General features: G+C 20.4%; 8 protein-coding genes across 8 annotated transcripts; 6 read left to right on the top strand and 2 right to left on the bottom strand. All coding sequences in view use genetic code 6, as the record gives it.

Moving 5' to 3' along the window:
* TTHERM_00343780 (hypothetical protein) lies at positions 1-1,047 on the top strand (the record flags this gene model as incomplete). The annotated part of the gene is made up of 1 exon (XM_001018423.1): positions 1-1,047. The coding sequence occupies one exon, from the start codon at positions 1-3 to the stop codon at positions 1,045-1,047; it is 1,047 nt and encodes a 348-aa protein (XP_001018423.1).
* Positions 1,048-3,193: 2,146 nt separating this feature from the next.
* Positions 3,194-4,108, top strand: TTHERM_00343800 (kinase domain protein; the record flags this gene model as incomplete). The annotated part of the gene is made up of 1 exon (XM_001018425.2): positions 3,194-4,108. The coding sequence occupies one exon, from the start codon at positions 3,194-3,196 to the stop codon at positions 4,106-4,108; it is 915 nt and encodes a 304-aa protein (XP_001018425.2).
* Positions 4,109-6,119: 2,011 nt separating this feature from the next.
* On the top strand, positions 6,120-7,031 carry TTHERM_00343820 (kinase domain protein; the record flags this gene model as incomplete). Its single annotated transcript, XM_001018427.1, has 1 exon — positions 6,120-7,031. One exon carries the CDS (start codon positions 6,120-6,122, stop codon positions 7,029-7,031), a length of 912 nt encoding a protein of 303 aa, XP_001018427.1.
* A 5,803-nt stretch (positions 7,032-12,834) lies between these two features.
* TTHERM_00343840 (hypothetical protein) lies at positions 12,835-13,731 on the top strand (the record flags this gene model as incomplete). The annotated part of the gene is made up of 1 exon (XM_001018429.1): positions 12,835-13,731. The coding sequence occupies one exon, from the start codon at positions 12,835-12,837 to the stop codon at positions 13,729-13,731; it is 897 nt and encodes a 298-aa protein (XP_001018429.1).
* A 996-nt stretch (positions 13,732-14,727) lies between these two features.
* TTHERM_00343850 (hypothetical protein) lies at positions 14,728-16,101 on the bottom strand (the record flags this gene model as incomplete). Its single annotated transcript, XM_001018430.2, has 3 exons — positions 14,728-15,522; positions 15,577-15,809; positions 15,939-16,101. The coding sequence occupies 3 exons, from the start codon at positions 16,099-16,101 to the stop codon at positions 14,728-14,730; spliced, it is 1,191 nt and encodes a 396-aa protein (XP_001018430.2).
* A 5,614-nt stretch (positions 16,102-21,715) lies between these two features.
* Positions 21,716-22,693, top strand: TTHERM_00343860 (hypothetical protein; the record flags this gene model as incomplete). The annotated part of the gene is made up of 2 exons (XM_001018431.2): positions 21,716-21,926; positions 22,383-22,693. The coding sequence occupies 2 exons, from the start codon at positions 21,716-21,718 to the stop codon at positions 22,691-22,693; spliced, it is 522 nt and encodes a 173-aa protein (XP_001018431.2).
* Positions 22,694-23,167: 474 nt separating this feature from the next.
* Positions 23,168-24,717, bottom strand: TTHERM_00343870 (hypothetical protein; the record flags this gene model as incomplete). The annotated part of the gene is made up of 3 exons (XM_001018432.1): positions 23,168-24,091; positions 24,175-24,398; positions 24,534-24,717. The coding sequence occupies 3 exons, from the start codon at positions 24,715-24,717 to the stop codon at positions 23,168-23,170; spliced, it is 1,332 nt and encodes a 443-aa protein (XP_001018432.1).
* Positions 24,718-25,109: 392 nt separating this feature from the next.
* TTHERM_00343880 (hypothetical protein) lies at positions 25,110-27,619 on the top strand (the record flags this gene model as incomplete). The annotated part of the gene is made up of 2 exons (XM_001018433.2): positions 25,110-26,300; positions 26,408-27,619. 2 exons carry the CDS (start codon positions 25,110-25,112, stop codon positions 27,617-27,619), a joined length of 2,403 nt encoding a protein of 800 aa, XP_001018433.2.
* Positions 27,620-27,647: the final 28 nt, after the last annotated feature.

A 27,647-nucleotide genomic window follows, 5' to 3' on the forward strand; every position in this document is an offset into this window, starting at 1 on the left:
ATGGGTAATATTGCTAACTCGAAGAAGTACATGAAACAATATAGAGCAAAGAGAAAATCTTAAGAAATTATGCTGAAGTAATACATACATGAAAGAACTAGGGTTAACAGCTTGGAAAATATGTGTATTGACTTGAATGACTTGGATGGTAAATAAATTAGATGTGATGAAATCCCAATAATTTTTAACTCAATCGCTCACAAAGAGGAGCTAGTTCATTTCAGAATTAATCTTCAAAACAACAATATAAGAGATGAAGGGATTTTACTTCTTTTCGCAAGTTTGAGTAAATGTTCCAAACTGTAGTCTTTTCATCTTTCTCTTGGATAAAATTGTATAGGCGATTAAGGAGTATTTTACTTAGTTCAAGGATTAAATTAACTCAAATAGCTTGAAAGTGTTTCACTTTTCCTTTAAGACAATTAAATTACTAGCAACGGTGTTGATTATTTTTAATCCCTACAGGAAAATTTGAATTTAAAGAGTCTTTCATTGAGTTTGAGCAAGAATTATATTGGAATTTTTATGGATAAATTAGTAAGTAAGTTGGGATAATGTTTTCCAAATATAAAAGAATTTGAGCTTTTTTCCTAAAACTGTGAATTAACAAATGCAGGAGCTAATATGCTCGCCAATAAATTATCCAGTTTGAAAAATTTAGAAAGCTTATCTCTCTTTCTAGATAACAACTCGATCACTGATAATGGAATAATTTCATTAGTTCGTGCTGTTTGTCAATTTTAAAACCTCAAAAAATTATCATTGAATTTATGCGAGAGCAAAGTGTAAGATGTTAATTCTTATTTTTCGCCTTTAAATGTCTTTAGTGATAAATGCGTATTGCAAGTTCTTCAAGATTTTTCAGCTTATTTAAAGCTAAGCAAGCTTAACTTTTAAATGAAGAGCTACAATCATACAGATTATCTAAATTTCCTAAAAAATGGATTCGAGGCTCTAGAAAAAGAGTAAGAAACAAACAAACATGAAATGATCTCCTTTGTCGAAAGTAAATATGAGGACAAAGAAAATTACATCATAAGCATATGACCTTATTTAAACATGATATAAAATCACTCACATAACAAATTTACTTTATACTAATATAAAAACTATATAATAAATTATCAAATTCTACTTTGTACTTTCATTAATTTTGTATTAATATTATCTATAAAACTTAATGCAATAATTGATAAAAAATAAAAAAATTTAATATATTTATTAACACAAATCATTTCTTTTATTCAGAGGTTTTTCATAAAACTTATACTGCTTCTTATAAATTTTGATTTACAGTGGATATTTTCTTTAGTTTTCTGAGGAAAAATAAATAATCTTCATGAGTTAGTAAACAAGCGAACTTGAACATATAAAATACTTAGATTCTATTTTAATTTTTATTCGCACATTCACATTTTTTCTAAATAGACTGCTTTGAGTTTTAATAAGTAAAAATTGTAAAAGAAATATTTTCTTTTCTAATTAATGAAGTCAAATATTTTTTTGTTTAAATTAATTTAAAGAAGTTGATCTAATTCATTTAATTTAATTTTAATAAACAGTAAACTGGATTTTAGATTTCTTCTATTCATTCCAAATTAATAAAGTTCAATGTAAATTTATATTTATTTACAATAAATATTCATCTATTTAATTCAAGCTTCTATTTTACCATATTAGATAGGGGATAGATAGTATGTAATAACATAATTACACAATAATGTCTTTTATTAAATTTTTTTATTGATCAAAAATTAGATTGAACTTTAAAGCTGCTTCTCATCATTTGGGTTTTAGTTATATGAATTTGAAAGTTTTATTTCAATCATTTTTGTCATAACAATTCAGAATCATTTTGAAAAAAGTATAAATTCATAAAAATAATTAAAATTTGTTTTATTATGATTTAGCATATATTGATTGTTTGCTTAATTGATCTGATTTTTAAAATAAAAGCTAAATTAATTAAGTTTATATATATATATTTTTTTTAAATTTGTTGCTGGGAGAAAAAAAACAGAAACATCTTAAAAAAAATAAATAAGATTTTAAAATATATTTCTATCTGCTATTTGATATTGGTAATTCGCAAATATATTAATTTATTTGATATAATGTTAAAAATTTTATTTTTTTCAAGAATTATTTGGTATAGCTATTTAAAAATGTAACATAAATGTGTTTAGTTTAGATACTGATACTAATGTAAACTATAGTATATCTTTTATAAATAATTTATGCATGTTTTTTTTACTGTTGTAAGTGTAATATTTCTTTTTAAAGCTAACTATTATGATGTAATATGAAGCATTTTAAAAAAAAAAAGTAAGAGGATTTACCTTATTAGATTTGCAAAGTTTAAAGAAGGGAACTTTATCATTGCTTTATATATTTATTTTTTAGGGGTTTTTCTTATTAAATCTATTTTTTAATTAATTTTGCCATTTATTTACTTATTCAAAACAAGATTAAGTTACAATTTATTATTTTTTTAATTTTAAACAAACTGAAAGGTATTTTTAGAATTATTTTAATAACATATTTCTAGTTAATTATACATTCATTTTAGAAAACATCATAATTGAATAACTTTTAAATTTCTATCAAGAAAACAATCTTGGAAGAATTGTTGAGAAAAATAAAAAAATTTCATAAAGTTTTGGCTTGATTTTGAGAAAATTAAAAAAATTAGGTTCATCAAAATTTTGATAGATTATTAGAATAAGATTATTTAGTAATCAGGAATTATCAAAATCAGAGAGATTACATATTAATCAAGCACCTGACATTTTGAGAATAAATATTTCTAAGGGGAAGATGTTTGACAATATTGTAAAAATTTTATAAATTTAATGATTTAATTTATGTGATGGATGAATTGAATTTTAGCTTAATAATTTCATAAAAATATTGATTGAGAAATAGTAAGCTAGTATCTTTTTAAAGTTTTAAAAATCTAAATTTATATTCTGGTAATAAATATTTGGAAAGGGTTTTGCTTATAAAAAATATTCTGACCAATTTTAAATTGCATCAAAATTTAGCCTTTTCTTATAAATGTAAATGAACCATTTGAAATATTTCATTTATTTAGAGGATTTTTTATATTAATTAATCAAGGATAGTAATTATTTACTTTTAATAAATTTAAATTAATTAAAACTTTTGGAAAAAGAATATTTATATAAGAAAAATGCAAATAACTTAATAAAAAATCCAAAACCCTAATTAATAGTCATCATACTAACCTCGCTAGAGGAATGACCTAACTCTAGATCTGCCTAATAGGAGAATAACCCCAAAGTAAATGAACATTCTTGTAAATAATATAAGATCCTAGTGGAGTATTAAAACACTTTAACTATAGTTAAACAATAATTTAATTGGGGATAAAGGACTCTTTGATTTAGTTTCTCTACTAAATGTTTGGTATTATTTGGAAAATATCTCTCTGTTTCTTTCCTAGAATAATTTTACCAAAGAAGGAATCAAATAAATCGCATACATCCAACAGTTTAGTAAACTAGAAAACTTAACTCTTGCCTTAAGTAAAAACAAGATAGGCGAAGAATTGGCAATAAGTACAGCCTAATTTATAAATAAGCAATAATCTTTGAAATAATTAAACCTTCATCTCAATGAATGTGATATGGGAAATTTTGGTGCTATATAAGTATGCCAATCAATAAAAAACCTAACCAAACTTCAATAACTTTCTATTTATATGGACGAAAACTCCATTACTGACAATGGAGCTATTAATTCAGTGAAACTTATAGCAAGCAACAAACAAATCAATTAATTACAACTTGAGATTTGTTGTAACAAAATAAAATAAAATCACTTTAACAGTGCAATTTAATATGATTTATACTATAATGTTATCAGTTAGCAAAGTGCATAAAAAATTTTAGAAGTAATAGGAGCAGAGATGAATCTTTATTATCTTAAACTAACTCTGTTTTTCTACAGTAACGCATCCTACCATAAATTTAAGAAACAAGGATATGAAGCTCTTGAACCAGATATTATCCAAAAAGAGTGGGAAATATAAAACATAATTGATTAAAGACTAAAAAATATACCAAACAAACTCATAATTTATTGACTCGAATAAATTATTTATTTAATTATTTATATAAACAATACTACCTTAATTACTAATTCACCTTATTATAATATCATCATTATCAATAATTAATATCTTAATCAATATTTATTACTGTTTATACATATTCTAAATCTTTTGTTTATCTTAATCTAATCAATAATTAACCTTAAAATATAAACATCGATTCAATAATAGTTTGGATATATATTTATTAATCAAAAAATCCTCCACCCATTTATCCATATCAAGGCTAAATAATAAAATACTATCTTTTGAAATTATACCTAAATACTCCACAAAAAAAGTAAGGAAACCTCTAATTTATTTTGTTCATAAATATCTTTTAACTAGAATTAATAAAAGTTGTATAACCAAATGATCTTCTATTAGCTCATACTTGAAATTATTATTCATAAAATTTATAAACATAAATTCTATTTTAAATATCAAAAAAATAATTTAGCTATCTTTTTTAAAATCTTTTGCCTTTTGTATTTCATAATTTATAAATATATATTTTTAAAAAAATAAATATTAAATTTATTTTTTTTAACAAATTTAACTGTGATTCTTCATCTAATAAAAAATTTTGAAAAGAAAAGTTTTTTCACTTAAAATTTTTTGATGGCATTTAATTTAAATTTTTATCCAATGTTTTATTTTTCTTAATTTGTACAAACCAATCAATTAATTTGATTACAATTTAATCCGTTTATTTTTTATTGAATCTAGGTTATCAAAAAATAATTAAAACTGTAATTTATCGAACGATTCCCTTTCATATTATTAAGTTATGTGGATTTAATTAACTTAAACCAGGATTAGAACTTAAAAAAATGAAAAAGGAACTTTAACAAATTCTTTTTTTGCTTTAAGTTTTTTTTAAAAATAATAGCAAAAAATATTTTTATTAAGATTAAATATTTAATTTTCTAAATTTCATTCAGTTTATTAGATCTTTTAAAATTGAAAATATATTACAAAATTATTTTGGAAAAAAAAGAGTTGAAAATGTTTTTTTATTAGACTATCAATTTTTAACAATTAAGATTAGATGATACAATTTATTCTAATCATACTAAATATGCTCTACTCTTCCAGCTTTTCTTTGATTAAAATAATTAAACATGTAAAAAAATTGATTGATTTATTTAAATTTTTTGGATTAATTTATCTGAGAGTGAGAAAGAAAAATTATTTGAAATGCAAACGAGTGATTTCTTCATTTTAAAAAAATTCTCCACAAAATTTTAAATAAGTGTCTATATTCTGTAAATTGTTTAATTAATCTGTGATTTTCCAACTCAACTTCTAGTATTTTTATTTAAATAAAGTAACAAAGCATCAAAAATGAATTTTTTTTTTAATATCAAAAAATATATAAAGCAAATAAATCTTCAACTTTAAAGAAAGATTCTATTTCATTAAAAAATATTTTAAGTTTTTGATTTTAATCTTATTGATAAATTGAAATTGCAACATTTAGTATATATATTAATACAAACTTTATTTGTTTATTAAATAGATTAAAAATATAAAAAATGAAGGGATGTATTTATTCACAAATAATAAAAAACCGAAAAAACTTAAATAGTTAACTTGGATATAAACTAGCCATTATAATTTATTTTATTTTGGAGAGAGTTTTTTAAATTTAAAATAAAATTAATTTTTTGTTAATAGAATTCAAGCGATGAACAAGATTTATAAAAAACTTATTTTCTTTATTTTGTTAATTTTTCAAAGATTTTTAAATCAAATGAATAGATACGAAGTATAAAGATTAATTTATTGTTTTGTGTAAAAATTTAGGTAAATAATTACTTAATTTCTTACAAAAATAAATCTCATCAAAAAATATCAAGAATTTGATTGAAGAATTTAGCGTAATTTAATTAAAAGTCAAGCTGCTAAGCCAAGCAAGACTATCTTAAATACTTAGATTAATTATTAATTTTTGGATGCATCTTTTTGGTGTAATAAATTTTTTTTTAAAATATTGATTAAAATGAGTTTATTAGAGTTGTATAATTAAAATCCTTTCTAACAAGCAAAAGTATGTCCATAGTAAAAAGAAATATCTCTAAACTTGAGTAAAAAATAGATTGATGATAAAGGTATTAAAATATTGTTATCAAACATGAAGTCTTTGAAATAACTTACTACAATTTAGCTGCTATTAAATAATAATAATATTGGTGATAAAGGGATTAGTGATTTAGTAAATTGGTTGAATACATAATAAAATTTAGTGAATTTATCACTTTTCATTTCATTTAATTCCTTTACAAAGAAAGGTATAAAGTGTCTATCTGAAATTAAATAAATAAAAAGTTTGGAAAAACTATCTTTGGCAGTAAGTAAAAATGAGCTTGGATAGGATTTAGCACAAAGTTTAGGTCAATTTATTGCTAAGTAGATTAATGTGAAGCAATTAGTTGTTATAGTAAATGAATGTGACTTAGGGAATTTTGGAGCCATTAGTATATGCTAGTCAACAAATTTTCTGACTTAATTAGAGAAACTTGAGATTTTTCTTGATGGGAATTCTATGACTGATTAGGGAGCACTAAACAGCGCTAAGATAATTTCGAAAAATAAATAACTCAAATACTTACATCTTGAAGTTTGTCGTTTTAAAATAAAAGATTTTAATTATGAAGGCTTAATATATGACTTAAGAAGTAACGTAATTAGTCAGTCATGTGCTAAAGAAATTATTCAAACAATAGGAACTTAGATGCCATAATTAGAAACTCTTAATCTGAAAGCCTTGTTTTATAGTGATTTTTCTTTTTCTTAATTTAGAAAAGAAGGATATGATGGCTTAGCTAAAGATGAATTATTTACTAAAGAAGATGTTTATAATTATATAGAAAAATACTTATAATATTTGCAATCAAAAACTATTGTATGTTGAATTTAATTAGGAAATTTTTAGGAATTGTTAACTATTTTTATTTATATTACATAGATAATCGAATTAACAATAAATAATTCCTTCCTATTTTTAGCAAATTATTATTCTTAAATTCAAAAAAATATATATATCATTAAACATTACATTTATAATTATTAAAAATGTATTAATTATTTTTCCCTCATGTTACTTACTTAATTCTTTTTTTATTTTTAATTTATTCTTACTTATCCCTAAAACGAAACTAATTTACTTTTTGATTATGATTTTCTTAAATTAGACATTTAAAGTTTAATATTTTGTTCCCAATTATTAAAAAGCTAATCTAATAGCCTGTTTTTTTTATTCGTTTACATACATTTCACTTTTAAAATATTTATTTTTCCTTTAAACATCATCATTTTGAAAAAAAAAATTTGTAAGCCACTGATAAATTGAAAAATAAGTAACTGTATAATTTTGTAGTAATTTAGCAATTTTGATAAGCAAATACAAACAATAAAATTTATATTTTCGCTAATTATTTTTCGCCAGAATTGAGAAAAAATAGATCACAAAGAAGCAGAGTAAATAAATTGATTTTTAAATGTATTTATACAAAATTAAATGTTTATTACATAAAATATAAATTGATTGAAAGTTATTTTATATTTTTTTGCTTTTTCATAAAATAAAAGTTAAATAATTTTAAGGTAAAAAAAACGAATAATTCTTTCTTAATATTTTAAAGTTAAATTATATTTTTATGAAATGCAAATATGATTTGGTTGGAGGTATTGTAAATATAAAAATTAATTTATGTGTGGAGAAAAAGACTCAAACAATTAATTTACTTTATCAATATTTAGGTTAGCAAAAACCAAATGAATAATTCAGTCTTAAATAGGTTTTTATATTTGTTCTAATGAATAATATCAGATTTGATTCATGTGTATGATTTAGAAATTATATTACTGAGGTTAAGCTTATTAACTATTAATTAGTTGATTTAATAAAAAATTGATAAAAAGGCAAATGAATATATAATTCCAAAGTAATTTTTCTAAGATTGATATAATTAACAATAAATTAATAGCATTTAAAAGTATAGCTATAAATCAACATTATTTATGAAATTTTTTTACTATTTATAATTTCTTCCAAATCTATCAAAATATTTGTTAGCTAATAATTGAAAATGAAGCTAAATATTTATTAAATGTGTTAATTATAATCATTTGAAAAAGTACTAAGATTTGACTCTCATTACTTTCTAATTACAAATTTTTAATTTATTATCTCCACAATTTATTAATTGGTAGAAAGCTAAAATTTTCACCACACAATTAAACTAACCAAATTTGAAATTAAATAATAATTAACATATAAAACAAGGTAAAAATTTATGCTTTATCTATCACCAATTTCAGTAATAAATTTCTTCTTGAAATGAATTCGTTAATTTACTATAGAGCTGAATTAAAAATAAATTAATAATTTTAAATTTTAGAGTAAGAAAGATGATAAATATTTTGTTTAATTATTTTTAACTTAATTAAAAAAACGCATTTTTTTATAAAGTATAAAATGTGCTAACCTCAAAAAGAATTATGTTAATATTTATTTAAATAATAGCTAAATTATGAATAACTCAGTATTAGTATATTAGCTATAAGGAGATTAGTGATTTAATTTTTTATCTGAATATATAACAAAAATTAGTAAATATATAATAATGTTGATTTCTTGTAATTATTAATTTACTAAAAATGGAATACTGTAGCTTAACAAATTAAATTTTTAGACATGATAAATCAGTAAAAATGAGCTTAGATAAGATTTGGCAGAAAAATTAGCTCAATTTATTTTTGAATAGGTCAATTTAAAGCAGCTAGATGTTATAGTGAATAATTATGACCTTAGAAGTTTTGGAGCTATTGTAATATGCTAAACAATCAATAAATACCTCGACTTCAATTGAAAAATTTGAGACCCATTGAAAAAATTATCACAATAAATTTATTTTTAGAGCCCTAAATTTTAATATAATATTATTTAGGATTTATTATTTTTATTAAATGGATGGAAGATACTACCTTTGTATATATAATATATCAGGGCTTTTTTTGAAATAGTTTTTCTTATTCAAATTTATTTATTTTTTTTTCATTTTTAAAATTGAGCATTAATTAATAAAATCTTAATAAATTAGAATTTACATCATATAAATAATAAAATAGATTTTTTCATAAATTTTCACAAAAATAATAATTCAAAAATTTAAATAGTATTTAATTTTATTCTCAAAGAGAATTCAAGTGTAAGTATTTTTATGTAAAATCAAAATTAAAATGTAATTTAAAAAATTTAACATTTTTGATGATTTTTTATGAATAAAGTATTTGTATTCTCAATGTTTTAATTAGAAATTGTTTTGATATTTTTTCTGATAACACTTTGTTATTATCAGAATTCATTCATTCATCTTTTGTATACAAAATAAAGCACAAACACAAAATATTATATTAATAAAAGTGATTAAAAAATAGATTAAAAGATCTTTTCCAATGAATTTATCAAACGCAGGAATAAACGACAATAAAATAAATAGCATTTTCAAAAAGTTTTAAAATAAAGATAAATAAACTGTTGTAGACTTGAATCTTTCTGATAATGTTTTGACTGATAATGGAATTCTTCAATTGGTTAGCGGAATATAAACTCTTTTTCCTTGTTTAACTCATCTATCTATTTCTTTAAGTAATAATTTAATTGGAGATAAAGGATTAGCAAATATATTTCAGATGATAAAGAAGATATAGAATCTTAGTCAAGTTAGTCTGTTTTTATCAGGAAATAAATTCTCTAAAAATGGATTGAAATGCATTGAAGATTTAAAAAGTATTAAAAGGTTAGAGAAATTACATTTAGGTTTTAATTATTTTTAATAATCGATTGAACTAATTAAGTCATTGATTAAGCTCATAGAAAGTAATAGAGATTTAGCTAATTTTGGATTATATATTGAAAATAGCGAGATAGGAAATTAAGGCACATCATATCTTTGTAAACTATTGTAGAGTTTTAATTAACTTAGCTCGCTAACTTTACACATAGACTAAAATAGCTTAACTAATAATGGTATTTTAAATGTAATAAGAAGTATAGTATAAAACAATTAAATTAGAAGTCTTGATCTTAATCTATGCAATTAATCAGTGAATGAGAGTAATTACTCGTAAAATTAGTATCTTGATTCATATTACAATGTTATAAGCTAAGAATGTGCCTAAGATGTTATAAATATAATTGGCACTCATTTAAAATTAGAATAATTAAATCTATATATTAAACATTACAACAAAAAAGTGTATACTAATTTTTAGAAAGAGGGTTATGATGCTTTATTCAATAACTCAAATAATAACTTGGTAGAATTCTAAAAGTCTATCAATTAAAATCTGAAATAAATAAAATAACTAAATGTGGTAGCGTGAACCAAATTAATAATTAATTCTAAAATATATTTTAATTTCATAACTATTTATATCATTAATTTATGTATTAAGTTAAAAATAATTTATAATTGAAAAAATTTTGAAAAAGCCTTATTTTAAATTTACTAACTCTGTTTTAAATGTGTTTTTTATGATTAAACCAAAATAATAAAAACAAAATATATATTTTAATTTCATAACTATTTTTTTCATAATTTATGTTTTAAATTAAAAATAACTTAATCTTAAAAAAATGTTGAAAATCCATATTTTAAATTTGTTAACACTGTTTTAAATGTGTTTTTTATGATTGAACCAAAATAATATAAACAAAATATATTTTAATATAACTATTTATATCGTAATTTATGTTTTAAATTAAAAATATTATCTCTACCTTTTAAAAAAGTTTTGAAAATAATATTTTCAATTTATAAGGTTATTTATAATATAAGCCTATTATGAAATGTCAATTCAATTAAGAAGCGAAAATCAATCAAAATTTAAAATTTTTATAAAATAGAAATGAGTCAAATATATTTTGAGAAAAATAAAAAAAATATATATTCCTTCTCAATTTAAGCAGAAAAAGTATGTAAGCTTTAATTGAAATATATTTTAGCTTACGACAAATAAAATTAAAAAGTTTTATCATTCTCACTTTTTGAGCTAAATCAATCATAATAATATCAAATATTAGTAAGAATTCTTATCATTAATAAATCAGAATTCATTAAATTTGAACTAAAAAATAATTTGATTTGTTTATTCTCAATTTTTACATTCCAAGTAATTACAAAAAATGTTTACTAAGCTAGTTTTATTTTATTTTGCGAAACTCCAAAAAACCTAAATATTTTTTAATCCTATCTATTAACATAGCAAAGTTGGATATTTGTAAGATTTAAAATAATGTTTGATTTTAAAATTAATATTGTAATTTGTTATTTGATTTATATTTCGTATTTTAAATTAGTAGAAATATTTAATCAATTCTTTATTAATATGTAAAATCAAAAACTCCGATTAAAAATTAAAAAAAGTAATAAGAATTACCATCTATATATCTATAATATCTAATTAATTTCATAATTTTTTTAAATAAATATTTGCAATAGACAGTATATCTTTATTAGTGTATTTACTTTGAGATTCAAAGTAAAATAAAACAAATCATAGTTGATTAACAATTATGATTTCTATAATCTTAAATTTTTCTTCAAACAGATAATATTTTATTAACAACTGTATTTTTAGTTAGCTGATTAACGTTTAAATGTAATTACTTGAAATATGAAGCATAAAATAGTATTAAAATTTGTTTATTACATTTTCTCTCTTTTAATCTTCTAAAAAGTTAAGAAAATTTTATTTTACAAATTACATTTTTGCAAATCAAATACAAATGGAATTTTATTTTAAATCTATTAATTTATATATATATTTACTTATTTTTGATATTAGTCTTAAAATGTTTGGGAATTACTTAGCTTAATATTTTTATCAAAAAAATTTATCTCTAAGAAATCTCTAAAAAATCTTTGAGAATAAAAAACAATTTAATAATCTCTTTGAATTGTTTAGTGATCATTCCATTTTTAAATAAATATTTATAAAAGAATATTATTCTATAAATTGAATTATCTTCAAAAATTTGCATTAGTATTCTCAGGGAGGCACTTTAGTCTTGATTAAGTTTTATCAACATAATAGATGGACCACAACTACTATGAAAAACGTATGTATAAAATTTAAATCTTATTATTCTTGAATTATTTTTATTTTAACATTCATCTATGAATCTAATTTTTAAAAGTGATAGGCTCTTATTGTGAACAAAATTAAATATTAAGATTTAATATAATAAATTACGATCAGCATTTTTTTAACAGTGTTAATATGTTTTTTTTTTTCCTGAAGAAATATTAAAATTTCAAATAAAATTTAAAGCAAAATTCTTACAATTAAACACCAATTTTTAAAAAAAGGATTTAAAAATGCTCAATATTATGATCAATAGCACTTAAGATAAAAAAAAATCTATATCTAAAAATATGTTTTTAAGCTTTTAAGATTTGTCTTTTCAAATTTATGGTATATTTTTTGAAGTCGCAATCTTTATAAAAATTAATTAATTTGATTGTCTAGTATGAAAAATTCTGATTGCCACTTATTTTTTAAAAAAAAGCGCAATTAACTTCAAAAGATAAAATTACTACTTTGATTTTTTTTTGATTTTGTAAAGTCAAATTTTAAAAATAATTCCTTAATAATACAATAATTTAAATAATAAGAAAAAATATTAAATTTCAAAGACTAAATTAAATATGAGTAATTAATTGGCATTAAGAGAAAGCAAAAACGCATAATCAAATGGTGAAGTAAATCTAAATCTTTAAGACAAACAAATAGATTCTAGTCGACTAAAGCTTCTTTTAAGCAAAGCACTGACAAATAATTTTATACAATCACTAGGTCTTTAGTTGAATGGTAATATTATAGGTGACAAAGGACTTTAAGAGCTTGTTTCTTATTTAAATACTCTTCAAAAGTTAGAGAAGCTTTCGTTATTTCTTTCAGGAAATAAATTTTCTATTGAAGGCGTATAAAAGCTTCTTAACTTTAAATTGAATAGTAATTTAAAGAATCTAACCTTGCAACTTAGTAACAATATGCTAGGACAAGAAGCAATTAGGGTTTTAGGACTATTTATCAGTAAGTTATCTTCTTTAAAATAGCTAAATCTTATCTTAGATAACTGCGATTTGGGAAATTGTGGTGCAATATATTTGTGCTAACAAATAAAAGGACTTAAAAAGCTAAATGAGTTATATCTCAATCTTAATGATAATTCAATTACTGATAATGGAGTGATCAGCTCAGTAAATGAAATTTGTTAGATAAAAAGCTTAGCTTCATTAGGACTTGATATTTGTTCTCATAAAATAGATTCATAAAATTGTAAATAATACTAGTACTAACTTTACTACAATGTGATTAGCAACGACTGTGTTAAATATATTATCAAAACAATTGGATCATAACTTACTGGATTAAAAGTATTAAATTTGGATATCCTGTATTACACTAACCAATCATGCTAACTATACAAAAAGCAAGGATACGAGGGTTTAGAAAAAGATTTGATATTCTCTAAGTCAGAGATATCTAACCTCTTAGAAAATACTTTTTCTTAAATTTAAACAAAATAAATAAAAATTTGATATTATTTTTTTGACTCTTAAAATCAATTTAAATTAAATTAAAAACCAATTAACTAACTAACTAACTAAAATTATCCCTTTAATTAATTAATATATAATAATCATCAACTAATTAAATAAATATATTATATTATTAATCATTTGTAGTATTTTCATCCTATTTATTCTTTGTTACTTTACTTTATTTAGTTATTATATTCATTTATTTAGTTATCAGGCATTTAATTAACAATAAAGTAATGTATATAATAAAATACGCACTAACTCATTACAAATTCAGAAATTTTTTTGCACGTTAACTCCCAATAAAAATAGAGTAGGAATATTAAGCTAATCCAGAATTTAAAATATCATTAACTTCATTGGTATAGATGAGGATTATTCATGCAATTTTAATGCTTTTAAATTAATTTTTTAAATGTTTTTTATAATTCTTTTTATCGGATTTTAATAAATTTTTGTAAATATTTAATGCCCTTTCTCAAATTTAGAGTTAAAAAAAATATCTTTTAAGGGTTTATTTTTTTAAAAACATTAAGAAATAAAAAATTTGGAATTTATTTTATAGATTGTTGAGATTCAGAAATTATGCACTAATTAATATATATAATTATCAATTCGCTTTTTAAGTTATGCAAAATATATTTATTGCTTTTATATTATTTTTAATTAAATAAAAACCTGATAAATGCTCTTTTCTATATTTTTTTATTATTTTCTCTTTAAATATTTTTTATTCTAAATTATTTATTAAACATATATTTTCATTCAAAATAGTTTATTTTATTTAAATTTAAAACAATTATTGATTTTTTTCTCTGTTTAATTGATTCAATCTATCATTAAAAAGAAATATATTATATACATTATATTGTAGGAAAAATATATAATTTATTTTTACATATTATACAAACTATTTAGAACAAAAAGCATTATTTTTGTAATATTTAATAAGTTATTTGTGTTATAAAACTATTTTTTTTTTGAAATTTAAGATCATTTTTAATTTAAACCATATTTTTAAAAATTATTTTCCCAATACAACAAGCTAAGGATGAGTTATTTCTTCTATAATTCAATAGTATTATTACAAGATGACTATGTTAGCTTCAAACTAAAAGAATTTATAAAATTTTTGTATGATTATTAATCATTAGCTAGGTGTTGTATTATCTATATCAATGGTTATGATTGGTAATTCTTTACGAAAACAGTAATGGATTTCTGTTTTTGTTAAACTAATTAATGAATCAGGAAAGCTTAATATGCAATAATTAAATAATTCTGTTTATAAAAGAATTCTTTGTTGAATAAGTGTCTAATTTAGTTTATCTTCTATTAGTTTTTAGATTATTATAGCAGAGACTCTAATATCTCTTCCAATTCGAGCATAGAGTAATGTTAAGCCATAAATTTTTTCACAAAGAATTTAGGTAATTCTCCCAAAAATATATTTTTCTTGAGACCCAGACTAAAATCAATAGCTTTCTACATTAAAGGAAACTCTAATGTTTCTATTTCTTCTTTATTACTTACTCTTTCCAAAATAATTTATTATAAATCTTACTATCTCTATTTAATGTCATCTATTTTACTTTAATTTTTATAGTCAAATATTTAAGAATAGTAATTTTCTGGATATTTATCATGTTTGCATCCACAATTTTTTTCTTGGTGGTCTTATTGATATTATTTTTGATATTATTAAGCTTTTAATTGATCAAATACCTTCAAATCTAATTAGATATTATCTATCCAATCTTATATATTGGTATTGTTTAGATTAAAATCCTATTTAAAAAATATTTAAATATAGTAGCAAATTAAAAAAGATTTATTCCTTACATTTTGATTTCCTATCAAGCTATCTTCAAGAAAATTGAATTAATTGTCTTCTATAAATTTTAAGTTAATTTTATCACAAATGTGATAGTAAGGATCAATTCCAATAAGTGAAATTTCATTCTATTCAGAGCAGTCTCTGCAATATTAGAGTAAAGTGAAAAAGTTATTAGTAGTAGTTTGCTCGTTATGAAATTTAGGGATTGAAATAATATCTATTTTGTTTCCATTTATTCCTGTTAAGATAGATAATAAATGTATTTTTGTTAATTTAAGCAAAATAAAGAAATGTTTTATAATTGATGAATAACAAAACTTAATATGATTGTTTAAATAATAAAAATAAGCATTAAAAATATTTGTACTGAACATATTATGTTAAATTTTTGTGTTTTCTGAGCATTCTTGAGATATTTATTGATAATAATCCTTTTCAAAATAATTCTTTAGCAAAATTTCAGAATAATTTAGAGTGCACAAATTAAATTTTAAAATATTTTAGGTTCTTTTAATTCCTTTAATAATCATGACTAATGCTTCTTGTCTTTTTGGTAGAGTTTTTGAATGTAAAATTAAGCAATTCTTTATAAATATGTTGTTATTTATTTCAAAATTATATAACACTGCTTTGAATATTAAGTGTTAATCAATTTGATTAAATGATAAATATAAAACTATATTTTTTGAAAAAGAACAAAAAGAAATAAAATTGGATTGATTAAGAATGCCAAAAATATTTTCTAATTTTATGAGAGAAAATATTTTTAAACTATAAAATAGATATTTTATATTCTTATTAGTTTATTTTATGTAATTAATAGCATAGTAAATTAAAAGCCATACTTTATAAAGATAAGTAGAAGTTTTGCTTAGATTTTAGCTTTTAAGAATCAAAATAAAAATAGTAATAATTTTTAAATACAGTTTGATGTTGATTTAAATACTAAGTAAATTTAAAAAAATATTTAAAAAATTTCAATAAAATAAACAAAAATTATTTAGAAATCCATTTTGAAAAATTTATGATAAATTTAATGATATTAAAAAAGTTAATTATATTTTGCACAAATCAAGTAAAATTTTGAATAAAAATAGATACAAATTTATTTAATTTGATTTGATTTCTTTTATTTTTAAAAGACTAGTAATCTAAAATTTATTTTATTTGTTATACTTAAATTAATTGTGATTTTTTAGAAATTTTTTGCATCTATTCATAAAAATAAAAAGTCCAAATAAAATTAAAAAGATTATTTACTTAAAAATAATTGCTAATTTTAAATTTTTTTTAATAATTAATTAAAATTAACATTAAAAGATATTTAATTACCAATAATTTATTTTATTTTAGAATAAAAATTGGCAAATTATTTAGAAAAACCAAATAAATGAGCATTTAAACAATTAAATTTAAATGCAATTCTTAAAAGAAACAACTTATTTTTATAAAAGAATCAATCAACTTTACTGAATCTAAATTCACAAAAATCTGGAATCTTAAATTTTTTCCATCTTTAATTTAAAATTTAGAAATTTTCTTGTATTTTAAAAATATTCAATCATATTACTTAAAAAAAAAGCAAATTATGAATTTTCTATTATAACTTTCTTTCTAAAATAGCTTATAATTACATATAATAAATTAACTAACTAAGTTATTTTAATAATAAATAGTTATTTAAAATAAAATTTGTTAAATTTACTTGCTAAATTTTTTAAAAAGAGTTACTTCAATCATTTTTGATAAAAAAACGAGTGAATTTCTTTTAATTTTTTATAAGCATTTCCAAAATATATTAACATTAGAAATATACACAAAATTTTACTATTTTTTTTAACAAACGAAGTGAAGTTATTATCTAATTTATGTTTTTTTACTAACTAATTTTTTGTATTAAAAATGTGTCATTAAAAAAAGTAAATTACTGAATAAATTTTTAGATAAGGGACAATGTTTTAACTAAAAAATTAAATTCAGATATATTCATAGTAAAGCTGACTTAATTTTATTAAAAACTTTTTACCCTAATAAAACTGAAAAAAAAGAGAACACTTTAAATATTAAAGAACTCTTCTCTTAATTTCTTTTCTCGCTATCATATTAATAAAACTCCAAAAATATAATATTATTATTTTCATTAATTAGCATTCTATTGCGAAATTGTTGTTAAAAGTCTATTTTTTAATAATCTTTTTTTAACTTAAAAATTTTGCATTTAAAAAAGTAAATCATCCAAAAAATTTTACTTAAGAAATAACTAGTTTGAGTGAATTTTTGAGATAAGAACAATTTGGTTTAATATAAATAATTAAATTTGATAAATTAATAGCAAAGCTGACTAAAATTTTATTAAGGACACATTTGCTATTAATAAAACTGATAAAAATTTGTAAGACTCTTTTCTATTGAAGTACTTTTCTACTTAATTATTTTATCGCTATCTTATTAATAAAATAAAAAAATATGATGCAAATAATATTATCATAATAAATATTTTATTATGACCTTGTCATTGAAAGCCTATATTTTTAATAATCATTTTTAACTTAAACATTTTGCAATTAAACTAATAAATTATCCAAAAATTTTTTTATAAGAAACTATTAGTTTAAATTAAAATAGAGAAGAAAGTACTTTAGAAATTTTTTAATTTAGAGTTATTTTAGAAATTACTGATAAAACCTGAAATCATATTTAATTTTTTTACGCCTATCATATAATTTATTTTTTTAGAATTAATATTAGTTAAAAATATTAAATTAAGTTAATTTGTAAATTGTAAATATGAAGAAATTAATGAGAAATTAAAAAATATTTCTTTAATCCTTTAAGACTCAATTAATACTTTATATTTATAATTGAAGCAAGTATTATATTTTTATTATATATACCAAAGCAATTAATTATAAATTTAATTTCTGAGTTTTGAGCTAGTAATCAATTAATAAATCAGCTTAATTTTCAGTTAATTATTCAACATTATTTATGTTGAAAAGTTATAATAAATTTATATGTTAAATTCTGATAAATTTTTTATTATCAAACTATATCACTGTATGAAAATTAATTTTTTACTTAAATTGAAATATCATATAAAAAATAATAATTACTTGTATTTAATTTATCTTGAAAAACTTAAAAATTCTTTAATTTAAAATATAAATTTATTTTATTCTCATTCTCCTTTATAAATATAAAAAATAAAGCAAAAAATTTTTTATAAATAACAGACTATTTTTCTTTATTTAAAAATTATTTGTTTATTTCTGCGTGAGGAATTTTTTATTTATGAATATTTATATTCAAAATTAAAGCAAAGTATGTATTTTCTCTTTTTTAAATTAATCAGCTTTTTTATCAATAAAAAAACGCATAATTTTGATTTTTGATCCGGTAATTTATTTATAAGAACATTGAAGATTAATAATTTAATATTTGTTAAATTCTGATAAAAGTTTTTGTATTTTAGAAATTTTTTTTATTTCCATCAAATTAGTTTAATTTACTGCTCTAAACTAAAAAATAAAAATTTAATTATTCAGGATTATTTTGCTTTACCTTAGATAAAATATAAGAATTTATTAGTTTGCAATTATAAAATATAAAATTAGTTATTTCATCATTAAAAAATAATTCTTAATCATATCTTCATTATAATTTTACTTAATTAAAAAGCAAAAGCCTAAAAAATACAAATTTATCTTATATTAATAATAAAATACCTTTCTAAACATTTTAGTTAAAAGTATCTATCAATCAATTAATTTATAATAATAAGTACCTTGATACAATCATACTGTGATTTAGAAAAAACTAAAGAGACAAAAAAAATAATTTAAAGAATTATTTTCTGATAATTATTAACAAACAAACAAACTTATTCATCTCATAAACAAAATATTTAATAAACTAATCAATACAAAATATAACAATATAATATTTTAAAATAATTAAAATATGAAATAAAAAAGTAAGAATTCTCAAATTAATGTTATGTATGTACTCTCAAAAACAAAAACTTCATAATTGTTTTCTGAGAAAAATATAAAAATTAATTTGAAATGAATCAATACGATTTTCTCTCTACTTTTATTATAAAAAAGAAAATAGTAAAAAATACTGTTGAAAATCTCATAAAAAAGAGGGGAGAAATTATAAAAATAATATTTATTTATTTACTTTCCTATGTTTGCTTCTTTGCTTATTTATTAAATCAATAAATAATCTCTTTGTTATTTCTCTATATTTTTTTAAGTTTTTTGTCAAATATATCTTTAAATTAATTATTTAGAATGAGTAAGTTTGTTTATGACACTACAAATTTTTCTATGAATTCCTTTTACTATTTCTAATAGATATTTATTTAAATTTAGTTATATTTTAATAGGATTTTTATGTAAAAAATTTGTATTTAGAAAACATGAAAAAGAAATTTATATGAAAAATAGTTCTTAATCAATATGAATGTACTTATCAAATAAACATAAAGTGTAAGGCTTATATAATTGATATTAATTTAATTTATTTAAATTGATAAAATTTCATATTAAGTTGAGTTCAAACTTAAAATATTTATTTGAATTGATTTAAAAAGTAAAAAATTGATAGAAGCAAGTTATAAATCATTTAATTTTACCTTATGTTTTTTTCTTTTATGAATGAATATTCGTTTTGATTAAGTTAAATTTGTAGAGAGAGTGTGAAAATCAGGTATTAATTTTTAAAATGAAATAATTATTCACTAAAAATAATTGATTACTATCGTTCTCTCAATATCTATTCTCTATTTAATTATCTACATATACCATAAAGGAAAAAATAATTTGATTTTTTATATTAGTTAATTAATTAATTAACTTTACTTACTGACTTAAATTTAGGCAGGCACAACAATTTCTTAAATACAGATAATAAAATATTACTAAAACCAAATCTTTTATATTTATAAATAAGTTTTATTGGGTTTTAGATATAAAAGAAAATATAACATTTCATTCAAAAGAAAAATAAATTTCTAAAAAATTGTCAAATATTTTTACTTTGCTTAAAAACTAATTCTAAATTTTTTTTTATTTTCTAATACTCCGATTAATTACTTATCTCAATAACAAGCGTTATTAAAATTAAATTATTTACTAAACCTTTTTTAGACAGAAATTATTAGTTTCTATTTTAATCACAAAATCTGTTAAATTATGATAGTGATTACTACATTTCAATTTAAAGTTACTTAATTTGCGATATAACAGAAATAATATAAAACTTCTATTTTATTGAATGAAAGCGTTTATAACTTTCCTCCCTTTTTTTGTTTCTAATAATCAATCTTATCTCAAAAAATTTAAAATTGCTTAGAGATAACATTTTTAAAGTTAAAAAATTATTATAAATATTTAAAGATTGTATTTTTCATTTCATATTTTATTATTATAAAGTAGAACATGATTTAGTTTTATCTTTTATAAAACAAACATCTAACTATCAACTTTGAGCTAGCAATTTGTAGAGAGGTTTCTAATATAATAAAACTCCTAATTTTTTATTATATTCTGATGAATTTTTTTTCTAGTCTTGCTTGATTTTGCACTGTGTCAAAATTAATATACTTTTTTACTTATTTAACTGTTCAAAAAAATTTTAATACAAAATTTAATAAAGTGATTTTTCAATTTAACTCCTTTAAACACACTATAAGCATAATTTACTGCAATCATTCAGATTTTATAAAGTTTTAATAATCAACTTTAAGAAACGAATCTCAATTATTTTTTGATATTAAATTAACTAAAATTAAAATCATAAGCTGAATTACAAAAAGTATATTAACTAACTGCTGAAATTTTGATTCATAAAGTTAATTTTAATAAAATCATTAAAGTGAATAAAGGTTCTTAAAACCTTCAATCCTTATTTTATTACTTATCATAAAAACCTAAAAATATTAACAGTTATAACAACATTATAATGAGTGATTGTATTATTTGGCAAAATGCTTATATTGACATCAATAATTAATAATAAACATTAAAAAATTATATTCTTCAAAGTTAATTTAACAATAATAATTACCAAACATAAATTTAATAATTGGATGAGCTAATATCAGAATAAACAATAAATTATCTTAATTTACCATAAAAAATGTTGTAAAAAAGAAATTCTTAAGTAATTAATCAATAATAAAATAATAGTGATGAAACTGAATATGATGAAGAAATCTCTATTTGGAACGAAAGTGATCTTAGAGAGGCAGGTATAAATACAGAATTTATAGATAAGAGAGGATAATAATTAGAATTTTACTAGCTATACAGATTGCGTTCAGTTTTATATTAACCAAATTATGTTTCACGTATAGATACTATCAAAGAATTCTACTGTCTTGCAAAGCGTTTTAATAAAAAAATATCTATTAATTAATTGAAATACCAACAAGTTTATCTTGACAAGCATTTTATGATTTAAAAAAAAGAATATAAATAAATTAACAAATAAATTTTACTTCTAAATTTTCAAAACTAGTAGGAAAAATTGTTTGTTTAAAATTTTTAAAAACTTGATTAATAAAAAAATATCAAAAATACTTAACAACAAAACCAAACACAATAAATAACAATAGACTATATTAATTAATAATTGCAAATGAATTAATCTTCAATATTTATAAAGAAAACAAATAATTTATCAATTTCACTAACTTCTTAAAATATACAAACAACTAATTAAAAATTTTCTTAGTGCCGCTCTTCTCTTTGTCTTTATCGAAAAAAAAAAAATTATTAAAAAAATAATACAAAATTAAATTAAGATTTAGTTTTAATCTAAGAAATATAAAATCAAAACAAATAAGAATATATTTCTCAATTTACATCTTAAAAATCATGTTCAATATTAAAAAGCGAAAATGAAATATAAATTAACAAAGAAGAAAATTAGACTCAAAGTCAAAATCACAATAATAATAATAATAATAATACTAATAAATAAGAAAATGAAATTGATGTCATTTAAAATAATCAATTAAAAAAAGTTGATAAATTATCAGTATTTGATTTTGTGTTCTCTTTTATCAAAAAAAGAATATTTAAAAAAAATTATGATGGTTAAAATCAATTTTGAAAAACGTATCAATTTATCTGTCATTCCATCCTTTTATTAATCTATATACCTACCTATCTATCTATATTTATTTATCTATCTATCTACCTATCTTAAAAAGAAAAAAATTTTTAAACTTTAAATATCAATAAAAATTTTAATATTACAAAATACATACTAAAAAAATGTTATATTAACTAATAAAATGTAAAATAAAATTAATAAATTTACAATAAAAATTCCTAAACCTAATAAAAAAATTATAAAAAAAGAAAAATTTTTTAATTTTTTTACCCAATTAATTTATTTTTATGTAATAGATACTATTAATCTAAATTAATTATAACGACTAGGAAAAGAAATCATAAGCTAAAAATTACAATAGATTTTAGTCACTAAATTTTAGTTAATTAATTAATAAATAAGTTATTTATTTGATAAAATCGAATTTACATAAAAAGTTAAAAGGTTAAACTTAATACATACATATATATATCATTAATTGTTTTTAAGGAATTCTTTTGCAACTGATTAGTATTTTCTAACATTTACTGAGTATGCCTAAGATATTTATTAGCGGTCTTTAACACTTAGTTTTTAATAGTCTTCCTAAAGATAAGGGAATGGGTTACGTATAAATGACTTTTCCCACAATAAATCAGAAAAAATAACATCTAAGATAGCATGTTTTTCTAGTAAGATTTCATCATTATCTTAATCGTTTTCTGGAATTGACATAAAATCGACTATTTCTTCATTCTTTTTAAATCCCTTTTCTCCATAATGTAAAAGGAGTGTTTTTAAGGGATCTACCTAATGTGATTTTATCAGAACGGTAGCACCTGTTTGACATTCTTTGGTCATTAAGATTTGCTGAAGAATATAATACATATAGTAGTCATTAATAAACGAATAAATGTGTGAGAAGATCATGGGACTGATTTTGCCAAATTCAGAAGTGCTTTTGATTTTATAGCTTTAAGAGAACTTAAGAACTTCCTTAAACATTTGTTTTAAGTATTCTAAATCTATGCTATTTGCCATGTATAAGCGTTAATAAATTTTAGGGACTTAACCCAAGTATATTTGTTTTCCACTCATAATATTTAAAACAGTTGCTTCCTATAAATGTGGATACATGTAAGTTTCTATTTCTTATTTACCAAATATCCTTTCGCCTACAATTTCATAAAGTTCTTTTAATTTTTCTTGAGAAGCATCTGAGGACATATCGACATTTTCATTAACAAAAAGAGATGTAAAATAACCATCTTTTCTCATTAATTCTGATTTCTCAACTATTTTTTGAATTATTGTCATCTTTTCTTATTCAGAGCCCTTATAAAAGTCTAATGGCAATAAATCAAGTAATAATTCATCTAAATGTTATGGATAAGTTGGATTTTCGTTAAGAATGGTCTATTATTTAAAATAAAAAACAATTATTACAAACTTTGTTTTAACCTACTTTTATTTTAATTAATATGAATAAAAACACCTACTTCTTAATCGATATCTTGACCTTTATATAGAATTTGCTTTCTCATTTATTTTTAAATCGAACGTTTGTCACTGATGTGATAGGAAGGGTCAACGCCAATCAAAGAAACCTCATTATTTTATGTTTTAAAGCACAATTCTGATAAAGTTTCTAAATTTTTCATTGAAATTTCTTCATTCTGTGCAACTGGAATACCAATTATATCAATTGTTTTTCCAAAAATCTCTTTTAAGTTAAAAATAATTATTTAAAACTATGAATAAATTACAAAATTTTATGGTTTGTTTAAAACGATATCATTTTACTACAAATCAAATTGTATTAATTAAATTAATTTTGATATGATATTCATTCAATTACTGTGCTGTTAGTGAGATAAGTCTTGCATTTCTAATGATTTCTACTAATTTTCAATGTGGAAGATTTAATCAAAAATCTATTAAGGTGGTTACAAACTTTTTAGATTTGAGCCATCTTATTTTTTATGGACGGATCTTGAAAATCCTCTAAAAATAGTGTTAACTAGACTTCTTGCACTACTCATTAAAATGGCAATTACAATAACCCTTTTATATATTTAATTTATTGACTAATTTAGTAAAAGCTTGTAAAAAATTTATAATAATTAATTAATTATTTGTATCTAAACTTATCTCCATAAACACAAAAGCAAACAAATAAATAAAAAAAGATACAAAGACTTGCAATTATATTTTTTGATTAATTTGATTAATGTGTTTAGTTTCTTTTTGATTCTAATTGTTTCTAAAATTTAATTTTTGGTTTTATCATTTTGTTTATTAATTAATTAATATATGATATTCATTTGAGTTATACTAAAACTAAATCTGAATTTTAATTGCACTGTTTGTTTTTATATTTATTGCTTTCAAATAGTTTATTTAATTTAAGTAGGACTTTAAAATAATTATCCATATGATGAATAAAATTGCATTACAATTGTTAAAGAATAGGTTTACTAATCTAGCATTAAATGAATAAATAAAGTATAATTATTAGAAAAATAAGATTTCTCTTTTCAAGGCTCATCAAAACAGACAAATATAAGATAGAGACTATGAAAATTAGCAAATAAAATTAAATAATGATGTATCTAAAATTGATCCATACAGCAATTCTTTGAGCTAAACAGAAATACAAAATTTTGATATTTACTATGGTAGGTTTGAGACCGTTGTGTGTTAGGGATAAGGTTTAAATAGAAAACTTGTAAAATCCCTTAAAAAATATGATGTGGATTTGATTTTGAGGTAGAAGTTAAGAGAAGATTATGACACAATCATTAATTTTATCAAAGAAAGAAACACTAAAATGAAAGCAAGCGAATATGTTTATATTTTTTAATACTTTTACAAATACAAAGAGAAATTCATGCAGTTTTTATAAGATCATATGGATTTATTTGACATTATTATTAAAGGTTTGACTAATGTAAATATTTATTCAGCTGTTGAGTTTGTTAAATTGCAAAAACTTGTTTATTTGTTTGATATTCAAGACGAGGCAGTTTGGAAGAATTTTTTGGTGAAAGGAAATCTTTTATTTTCAAACTCAGCAGAATTAGAACATGTTTACGATAGCTTGCTTTAGGTTTTTAAAATTTTTCTCAGTTATGAATTTAAAGATCTCAACTCATAAAGTATCCTCATATAAATTAAGAAAAAGCTTTTAAGAGGATTAAATTAAATGGATCTCACTGATTGTATAGAATTAATTTCCATAATTGCTGAAAAAAGTATATTTATCGATCCCGTTCAAATAAGATAATTTGAAGAAAGATTCGTATTAAACAAAGAAGTTTTGTATCTTGAATAATTTGCCATTATTTTTGATTCTATGGGAAAGCTTCAATATCAGCCTCTAGAATTTGCTGAATACTTCTTGAAATTTAAATTGTCTAAAATAAATGAAATAATGCCCACAGTTATATCAAAAACCTCTCAAACACAAGCAATTATTGTACAAAACCCTGAAACTTAAAGTAAAGAAAGCTTAGATAATCAATTTAATAGCATGTAAATTTCTAACCAAGAAAAAGGAGATATCCTCAACTTTGATATTTTTACTCTATTTGTCAGAGGTTTCTCTCAAATAAGTCTCTTTTCTGTAATTAAGATAGTTCAATTCATTCACTTTATTAGAATTTTTTATTTGATTTTATTTTTCAATTTAATTTTGAGTATAAATTTTTACTCATTTAAAAAAAAAACTAGGATAATAAAGATGTTTGGGAACAAATGGAAAACTGCTTTTAGAATTTTGTTGAAAAGTATAGCAAAAACGGCGAGTTAGACTAAATAATAACAAGAGATTAATTGGGGATAATTATTGGATCCTTCGATAAAACTTAACTTGGTACTGAGAAAATTTGGTAGCTCCTATCTAATAGGAATGAATTTGAATTATCATATGACTAAAATTATATTATTTTGAAGAATTTAGTCAGGTTCAATGTTTTTAATCTTAAACAACTTAATTTAGCTCTCAGTTACATCCTTGATGATAAAACTGATTTACCAAAATTCGAAAATGTTCTAGCAAAGGAGAGTGCCTAAAAGATTTTAGAAAAAATATAAGTGTATGCTTTAGTAATTTATAAATATATAGAAGAGGCAGAGATAGGTGGCTCTACTCACTAAAACGAGTTAGAATTTTAGAAACATTGCATGAAACTTTTATTAAAAGAATCAGTTAATTGCTTAATCAAAAGTTAGGATAAAAAGTGGAAAAATTTATCTGAAAATGAATAAATCAAGCTTTACGGCTTATTACATTTGTGTGAATATAAAAGCTAATTTTAGGTAACTCAGGAAATAGCTACTCTAGAGAGAAAGATTTCTAAAGATCGTAAAACATTTAGTGTATCACAGGTTTGTTTCCTCACCCTAATGTAAGAGTGTTTTGCTTCAGAAGAATAGTTTTCAAAATGGAACAATTTTATATTTAAATGCATAGAAAATGCAAGTCAGTTAGAATTCTCAGCTTATCTTGCTACTTTTTACATATACGGACTAACTGATCCTTACTTATGGGGACTCTTACAAATAAAATATATTGAAAACATAGAACTGTACTAAGTAGACGATTTACTTTCTTTCATGCTAGTTTTTTGCCAAAAGCAAGATATCGATGAAGAAATTTGGTAGTTGTTTATTGAAGTATTGAAAATTAAATCAATTAAATAACATTTAGATTCTCTTAAATTGTTTTCTGAATAAATAAAAAATCCAGAGTAAAAGCAATCTATTTTAGATATAATAAGTAGTATTGAAAATTCTACCAATAAAGAGTTAGATGAATATGTCGAAGAGCTAAACTATTTGCCACAGCTTAATCTTCCTTTAAAAAAAATATTAGCAAAAGAAGATCCCTTAAGTGTTTATAAAGCTTCAAGTATAAAACATGTTATAAGTTTAATAAATTGATCAAGGATAATTTTATTTTAAAATATAC

The sequence above is a fragment of the Tetrahymena thermophila genome (genome assembly GCF_000189635.1).
Source record: "Tetrahymena thermophila SB210 genomic scaffold scf_8254597, whole genome shotgun sequence".
Classification (NCBI taxonomy): Eukaryota; Ciliophora; class Oligohymenophorea; order Hymenostomatida; family Tetrahymenidae; genus Tetrahymena; species Tetrahymena thermophila.